Genomic DNA, 8,880 nt, shown 5'->3' on the forward strand with positions numbered 1-8,880 from the left:
ACACTCAGGTAATGAAACCAATATAAGAGAACTCGCTCTGGTACCAAATGAATGTTCAATTAGTGTATAAAACACCTTGAACGTTTAGACCCCAATTTACAAATTACTAATTCAAGTTTAATATCAAACAATTAATGGGCGAAATACGAAGATAATCTTAATACAGAATTGATAAACAATCTAAACCAAATAAAATCACATCTATAGCAGAAATTAAATGGCAAAGATTAAGGGAAGAGAGATGCAAACACAAGGACAACACAACGATGTGTTATCGAAGAGGAAATCGAAGCCCTCAACGTAAAACCTCTCTGCCACCCTCCAAGCGGTAAACAATCCGCTAAAGAATGTAGTTAGGATACATGGACAGCAGAAAACCCTCCAAGCCTAATCTACCTAGTGTACCTAAGCCCTCTAAGCTCCTATTCCAACGAGGTTACGCCGAACCTATTTCTTCTTTAGCTTACCGGATTCCGCTATAAACCATAGCATCAACCAATATGAAATTGGCCCCTTCTTAACTGCTTCCCAAAGCACTAAACAGTCTTCTCACAGATATGTGTATGGTGAGAAAAGGTTTTGGTAATGTACCTCTCAAGGATGTCACAATGGAGAAGGTGAGAGTAGAGGAATTTGAAGAGTCTTTATGTGAAGATTATGGATGAGTCAATCTTGTTTTTCTCTAGGGTTTCTCTCTCAAATTCTCTCTAGAAGCTCTCTACATTTCGTGGGTATAAGGGGTATATATACTAGGGTGAGAGAGGAATGCGAAGAGTCAGTTTTTCAAAACAGAGCTAGCTGGCGGCTTGGCCTCGCGACTTGACGAGTCGTGAGTTCAAGCCGCGAGGTAACTGAACGGCCTGTCTTTACTTTTTGTCCTGTAGTGCTCCAGCTGGCATGACACTTCAACTTCTGGCATGCTTGGCACGTGTGCAACTTTTGGTGGCTTGCAAGCCGTGAGCCACTCACGAGATCCAGTCGTGAGTCCTTGCTTCTTTGCACAATCTTGAGCATTTCTTCACACTCTCTCACACACTACTCTTACATGATTCCCACCTAAATACAAGGTTACTAATTGCTAAAATACAAGTAAATTTGGCACGGAATAAAGCCAACAAGATAGTTGATAAAATTCAACCTTACAAAAACTCATCCCAAAATCAAACCCCATAAAAAAAAAACCTTAATGATAGTAGCCACCACCGCTAGGATTGATCACCACCACCACTAGCTACAAATAGTCAACAAACCCTTATCCAGAAAAAGGGGAAAAAAAAAAAAATCAGATCAGGTGAAACCACAACCTACTACACCACTACCATCGCAACCCGATCTCACCCGCAACCCAATTTGATGGTGGTAGAAAGGTGAGAGAGAGAGAGAGAGAGAGAGAGAGAGAGATAAGCACCTGCTACAGTGAGGAGGTTGTACTTATACAACCTTGTTGTAGCTTGTGGATAAATTTTTTTAGCTATAGACACCCGATGTAGAGGTTTTTTGGGGTTCGGGTGTTTAAAAATAGCCATTTGGGGGGGGGTTTTACACCCCCAAATGCTAATGCTCTAATAATATAAGCGAATTGATATTAAAAACTTGGATCATGAATTGCACGAATGGTTCTATTAATCACACATTATCAATGGATTTCACACATAAATATATGCTTGTAAGTATTCATTATAAATCCATTGATGATTGCCGTAATTTTCTTCACTCTATTACGATTTAAATTACAAATCACACTTAAATACAATCTTAATTTCAGAGTCAAAACACATGTCCATATATCCATATGAAAGTGAAGGAGAGATATTTAACAAAGTCTTGGCAAAGTTCTGTTGTGACTGGGAATTGTCATGACATTATGCCTAACCAATTTTGACATATGACCCTTCATCTCTCTACACTCTTTCTCCAACTCTACCACCCTCCATTGCATCCTTGTAAGGTTTTGTCTCATATCTTCATTCTCTTCCAAGAAATTCTCTGCGTCATTGTACAAAACCATCTGGGTAGTGCTGCTCGTGCTCAGATTGTTATAATAATCCAACTCCTTTGGTACTTTGGATTGTTGAGATATGAGTGCTTGAACTGCAATCCTCGGAGGGATTCTAGGATTCTTTGCGAGCTCTTTACACACTGCAAGGCTGAGCTTCTCATAGTTAAGGCATCCACATAATCTTGATCGTTCCTCAATTGAAAGACTTACGTGAGACTGAATATCCACAAACCATGTTAGTTTAGATAGAGCGAGCACTATTCTAGAAAAGAATAGAAACACTGGGTCAGAATTAAGTATGGAAGCCGGAACATATGTGTGTGGGAGTGACACAGATATAACTGTATGCAGCCGTCAAGATAAAGGAATGTAACAATCAACCACCAATCATGGGCATTGCATTCAATTAATAACATGAACAAGTTTTCACCTCTAGAAATCACAGGGACTTAATGGAGAAAATGTTTTTTTGACCTTTCAATTTTATATTCTAAACATCAACTGATTGTCATATTCTCGTTGTCCATTTCTTGAAATATTAAAAATACTTTGATTATAAAGGGAATATAGATTTTTTATTACAAATGTTGTTTGTTAGGACAAATTAATATTTTGTCGATGGCAGCAGCAAATGTGGACAACTATGGATACACGGGGCTTCAAGTAGAGAGAAACCAAAAGAAAGCCACAAATAAGAATACATTATGGCAAAACATATGGGCCATAGATTTTTGAATAATGTTGATTCTCAAATTCCCAATACATCCCCCCATTCCCTTCCCTTTTCCGGAGGGAACTTCCTTAACCTCTCTTCCCTTGTCTCCCCCTTTCGGTGGATTGGATAATGATGTAAAGAACCATTTGTTTAGCGAAAAAAATATCACAGAAATAGTTTGCATACTCATATCTTATCCGTTAGATACAGGTAGGACTGTCACAATGGAACTAGTTTTCGGAACAGATGAGAAAAATTAATAGGGTGTATATGTAGCTTGCATATGGAAGATAGTATACCCATTACTATCTTAAGTCCAACGAGGAAACCTCTCCAGTTAAAGAGAAAGTCCATTTCACATTAAGATTTTAATTACTAGATTTGTCATGTCATCTAAAATTATAAATAATGTGAAATACATTTATTTCAAATTGAAATGATTCTAAAAGTGTTAATTCTTCTATAAAAAAATATTATTTTGATACATTAAAAATCTAATTTATTATTTTACCAAGTTATTTTATAATACTCTACTCATGATCATCCATTTTAATATTACACCACATTAAATAATAAAAAACCCAGTTATATTAAAAAAATAAATAAAAACAAAAACCAAATCAACCACTACCGTCCATCACCCACACATCCCACCACCACCGGCCATCACCCCCACAACCCTCCACCACTACCATAAGAACCCACCACCTGAGACATCAAAACCACCACAAAATCCATCCCAAAACCAAAACACAAACACCATCAGACAAACAAGAAGAAAAAAAAAAAAAAAAAGAAACGAAAAAGAGAAATAAATAGAAGAGAGAGAGGCCGACGGCCACTGGTGGTGGCTTCACCGGTGTGCACAGGAGAGGGACACCAGTACAAAAGCTATCAATCCCAGCCCCACACCGTTTGAAACGCCGATCTCAAACCCAAATAAAAAAAGCTTTCCACAAGTGTGAAAGAAGAGGGAAGAAAAATATCAGAGGGAAGAATTAAAAAGCCAATCTCAACCCAGAGAGAAGACGATCTCAACCCAGAGGGAAGAGAGGAGAAATAAAGAAAAAGAAAAGAAAAGAGAAAAGAAAAGAGAGATGGCCAGCCTCTGTGAATGTACGTGTGAGAGAAGAGAGAAAAAAAAGAGAAAAGAAAAAAATAAGAGGGGCAGGAGAGAGAATAGAGAGAATAAAAAATAGTTTTTTAATTTTGCAACATGCTAAAATACGATTCTATCTAAAACTTTTTAAGAGTTTTTGTAAGTAAGTTTTGAACATTTTAAACAATATTGTATATATTTTTTTATACATATTTTTACCCATATGTATATTAAAAACCTTCAAATTTCTCTACCAAACACCCCTAACATTTGAAACACCCTATAAATCTTGTTTTTTTGGTGTTTGATGTGTCAAATGTTAAATATTTATTTGACATATCTGATAAGAATGCTGCACTCAAATGGAATGGAATGAAAGAAGTCTTATTTTAGAATATAAGAAGACAAAGAATCAAACACAGTATCCTTTACTCTTTCTACCCAGATTGGAATTAAGAAATATTGAAAGAGAACTGCTTGCGCATCCAAAAGAATTTGTCTTAGTAATATATTATTTTTATCTTTGATTGTATATGGTTTGGTATTATATTCTACCTAAAGTGTTCAATGATATGGCAAAACTTGGTAAGAATGGAAACAAAGAAAAGGTTATAAAAATATTCACCTGAATATAAATATCGATGGCTCTGTAGACCCCATCCAAGCAATCTCTGGCAGAATCTGGTAAACTTTCTGCTACTCCAAGAAACTTAGAGATCTTAAGGTTCTGATCAGGAGATATCTCACCCAAATACTTATCAATCAATCTACCAACTTTCTTCATCTTGTGGATTGAAATTTCATCACTATTAACAAATGCCCTAATCAATCTTAAAACTAAATTAACATCATAAACAGCCCTGTCATGGCCAGAGACCAGCAAGTCATCTAATGTTGCTTGGTCAAGCATTCCACCAATTAATTTCTCCAACCCCACTTTGTAGTCTTTGTTAAGACCAAAACCAGAGACAATTCTTAGTACCCACAACAGCCCTCTGCAAGAAAATGCTTCTTTCCCCACTGTGACAACACCATGAATAGCTGTATCTGCAAGACCACCATACTCACACTTTGAATATAATTGATTAATTGCTTTGCTTTGAGCTGCAGTCTTCAGGTAATGAAGGAGGAATCTTGTGAGTATCAAACTGTTGTTATCAGGCCCATAAGCCCCTAAACTCTGAATGACTTTTTCAATGATATTTGGTGGCAAAACAGCCAAATCTTCAAACCACCATGCTTTGCTTGATGAAGATGACTTGATTAAATCAGGAGTAGATTTGGATGAGGAATAGAATCTATACCCAGATGCAGTTTCAGGAGAAGATGAAGATGAAGAAGATGAGGTAATGAAGTTTGTATCTGAATTTTGAGCAATCTTTACCAGTAGTGCAGAGATGAGCTTTTGAACAAGGCCAGATGAATCTGCGTGTGCAAAGATTGGAAAACAGCTTTTAAGACATACAAGTATGTCAATCCATGACCAGTAAAACATTCCCGCTAGAAAGGTCTCTGTTTGTTGCAAGAGATTGCAGGTTGAAACCTTCTCAGTCATCCCAAGAAAGACTGCACAACAGTAGAAAAGGGACACATTTGAAACTGTGATTGAGATTTTACCATTGTTGTAACAAAATCTACAAACCAGTTCAAACCCATTTGCACCTCCTGGGAAGTCATCGATTTCAATACCCAATTTCTTGGTCTTGGTTCTTCTCTTTTCTTGGTCAATCATTTTCTTTAACCTTGCAGAATATTTTGATACAATCTTCTGCACAAATGAAACTTAGACACTTCAAAAAAGATATTTCGAAATTTTAATTAAAAAAATTCTATTGATAAAGCTTTTAGAGTACCTCATTCAGAAAGAATTTTTGTTCGCCATTGATGTGGATTTGCAAATCATAGAACTCTGGCATAGCTGATTTGCATTAAGGAAACCAAGAAAAGAAAACTATGTTTGTGTCACGGACAGTGAGAAATGCTGAATGATATGTGCTGGTAGAAGAGAAAGGAAAGAACATTTATATATGCACTGTGCAATAATATAGTGGGGCAATGCCTGCTATACTTTTTTGTAGAAAATGATCAGCAGAAACAAAACCACGTGTGGATTATTTAGAGCATCATTGCCGGTGCTTCCCTAGGGAGCAAAATTTTAAAAGAAAAAGAAAAAGGAAAAAAAAAAAAAAACACCCTTTTTGAGTCAGAGGTGCTTTGGTATTTATCCAAGAAAATTGTAAATTACCACAAATTTACTACAAAATATTTAAAAACTGACTTGACAATAAATATTATCGGTGAACTTTAATATCCTAATAAATGAATATTTGAATTTACATTTTTGTGAGTGCATGACACATTAGTTTTTAATCCGTAGTACTCCGTATAATTTACACTGTGTCTCACTCACGTCGGTATCTGTTTGTTTTCTCTAACCAATCAAAGCATTACTTTTCTTTTTTTAGTGAGTAAAAGGCACAAAATTTCATTCTTCAATTAAGGGAATACAAGTTGGTACAACAAGTAGAAAAGATGATATAGGTTTGTCTCGTCTAGGTGACAGACTGACAGGCCCCGCAAGTCAAGAAGCAATGCTTTCAGTATATCTGTGTTGTTATTCCATTTGTCGCATATGCAACTTAGGTTCCCTGATTGGCTTTGGACTTTCATGGAGTAGCACTTTCGGGACATGTGAAGAAACGGACCCACAGAGATCAAATCTCTCGTGGGGGAAGGAAATCAACCAGAGCAAATTGACGTTTTAAATATATAATTTAAGAAAGAGTGGCAAAGGCATAGCACATAAAAGTACAACAAGTAGGCTCTCACGGGCCTTTAACCGCTACAAGTTCAAGCAATGTGCCACTGGAATTAAAAACAGCCAACATGTCGGCTATTCAGCTTTGTTGTAGTAGAAACAAAACTAAAAAATCTTCTTGTAATTTTAAATGTACCAGTTTTTTTCCTATATGACTAGATTAAGTCTTGTCAATGACTTAAAGCAAGCTTAAGTTGCCTGTATAAAAATAAAATAGATGCCTTGGCAATTCAGACATCAATATACTTCAAGTTCATCCACCTAGTGAGTACTTGTGGTTCTGTGGTTCCCATGCCATCTAGGTCTTCACGCATTAGTTACTCTTTGAGATTATTATGGTCGCTGGTCAGTCAAAGTAAGATCTCTACAACTGACTGACTCTTCTGTTTATTTTATTTCAGGGGTTAAATAAAATAAAATAAATTCAGCATCATCCACAAAAGGAAGCCACGAGTATGCTTTAAAAAAATTAGAGGAAAGTTACCCAACAAAACCGTCCAAATTCGCCAGGTTAGGTCAGTTTCTAGAGGTTGATGGATTGGGTCGGGTTTCCATTTTTCAGGTTGGGTCAGATTCGGGTCAATAGATTCACATATCTACCTAAGCCGACCTGATTCACTTATTTTTAATATATATTTAAAATATTTATCATTTGTTTTTTTATTAATTACTAGTTTGCCCCTCTCCCTACTGTGCAATAGAACTAGTTCATGTATTTCTTGACAAGGGAATGTTCAATAAAGAGTCAACAAGTCTAACTACCCTTGTTGTCTTACAAGCCCAAATGGAGGAATCTTGTAATCTGGACATGGAGGTCCATACCAGCCTTATTATCAATAGTTTGTGTTGCTAGTCAAAGCTCATTAAGGCTAATCCTACAACATTTATTTAGTCAATCTTGCAAGTCTTAATGCATTTAATTAGTCAATCTTGAAGTATGCTGATTGTGGGAAATACTATATCATTTATTTGCATTCTTACTTTATATGTCATGGAAATCTTGTCGTCATTTAATTCCCCCATGAATAGAGGGAAGTTCTAAGCACTATGGGTGCGATTACTTAAGCTGTTGCAAAACGATGTTTTGGGTTTAAATGAGCGTTTGTAAAAAAAGTTATGAGGATTTTCTGTTGTGAAACGGAGTTTTAGATTTTATAAATGCACTTTTAGGCTCCCAAAATACCTAACCAAACAAACCCTATATGTAGCTAGTTGGCTAGACTGAGAAATGATATTAGGAGAGTGATCATACATAAATTCTTGTATTCTATTCTCTGTATTTGTTTGGCTTAATTCCATTAGTGGTGAGTTTGTTAGCCTTGTATCCTTGGTAATTCTCTCTAGGTGGTGAATTTTCTGTATTTCATTGGTTTTTCCCTTGGTGGTGAGCTTGCTATATTAGCATGTGAGTCCTATTTATTGTCATTTTTCCATCCTTTTTTCTCTGGTACCAAATTGGTATCAAGGCCAGTGTTCTTAATACCGTTTCAGACATTGTTTCAATTTGTTTATTGGAACAAAACATTTCGATATTAGTCAATTTTGACGTACCATTTCAAGGTTACCGCTAAAACTATATATATATATATATATAACAAATGATTTTTTTTTTTTATATTATACCATATCAAATTATTTATTCAAAATCAAATAATGCAGATTCTTAATATGATCATTAAATAATATAATTATATAACATGTCATATATTAGTAAAGAAAAAAATATATTAATGAAGAAAAAAACCATGTCATATGTGAGTAAAGTAAACAACAAATACACATTGTTAAAGGAAAATAATAATAAAATGTTATATGAGAGTGAGGTAGTAAAAAAATGGGTTTAGGAAAATAATAATTGTAAGGTTGAATTTATTCAACCATCTAATTGGCTTTATTCCGTGCCAAATTTGCTTGTAATTCAGCATTTAGAAACCCTGTATTTAGGTGGGATTGATGTAAGGGTAGTGAGTGAGATAGAGTGAAGTTTGCTCAAGAGTGTGCAAGAAAACAGAGTGTCGCGGCTGGGACTCGCGGGTTCAACCCGCCAGAAGATGCACACGTGCCAAGCATGCTGGAAGATGAACAGTCATGCTAGCTGGAACACTACAGGACAAAACAGGACAACTGGCCATACGGTTAACTCGCGACTGGATCTCGTGACTTGGTCAAGCCGCGAGGTCAAGCCGCGAGCCACCCCTGTTTTGGAAAAACCTGACGTTTCGCATTCCTCTTCACTCCAGTATAAATAC

At 36.0% G+C, this 8,880-nt stretch overlaps 1 protein-coding gene across 3 annotated transcripts; it reads right to left on the reverse strand.

Moving 5' to 3' along the window:
* Window positions 1-1,644: 1,644 nt before the first annotated feature.
* LOC126717907 (BTB/POZ domain-containing protein At3g19850) lies at window positions 1,645-5,919 on the reverse strand. 3 transcript variants are annotated; one of them, XM_050419883.1, is made up of 4 exons: window positions 5,667-5,916; window positions 5,476-5,581; window positions 4,439-5,379; window positions 1,645-2,215 (listed from the first exon to the last, which is right to left on the reverse strand). In XM_050419883.1, exons 1-4 carry the CDS (start codon window positions 5,727-5,729, stop codon window positions 1,814-1,816), a joined length of 1,512 nt encoding a protein of 503 aa, XP_050275840.1. In that variant the 5' UTR covers window positions 5,730-5,916; the 3' UTR covers window positions 1,645-1,813. The 3 variants fall into 3 exon arrangements, with proteins under 3 accessions (XP_050275840.1, XP_050275839.1, XP_050275838.1); XM_050419882.1 differs by having other exon boundaries at window positions 4,439-5,578; window positions 5,667-5,919; XM_050419881.1 differs by having other exon boundaries at window positions 4,439-5,581; window positions 5,667-5,917.
* Between the last annotated feature and the right edge of the window lie 2,961 nt (window positions 5,920-8,880).

Source organism: Quercus robur, chromosome 3 (assembly GCF_932294415.1).
Source record: "Quercus robur chromosome 3, dhQueRobu3.1, whole genome shotgun sequence".
Lineage (NCBI taxonomy): Eukaryota > Viridiplantae > Streptophyta > Magnoliopsida > Fagales > Fagaceae > Quercus > Quercus robur.

What these genes read in the sequence shown, in the direction of transcription:
- LOC126717907 (XM_050419881.1), bottom strand. Translation starts at nt 5,729, where the DNA reads ATGCCAGAGTTCTATGATTTGCAAATCCACATCAATGGCGAACAAAAA. An exon ending in AAAAATTCTTTCTGAATGAG is followed by an intron (nt 5,582 to 5,666) that starts GTACTCTAAAAG and finishes TCATTTGTGCAG; the next exon opens with AAGATTGTATCAAAATATTC. An exon ending in CCATCGATATTTATATTCAG is followed by an intron (nt 2,216 to 4,438) that starts GTGAATATTTTT and finishes GTGGATATTCAG; the next exon opens with TCTCACGTAAGTCTTTCAAT.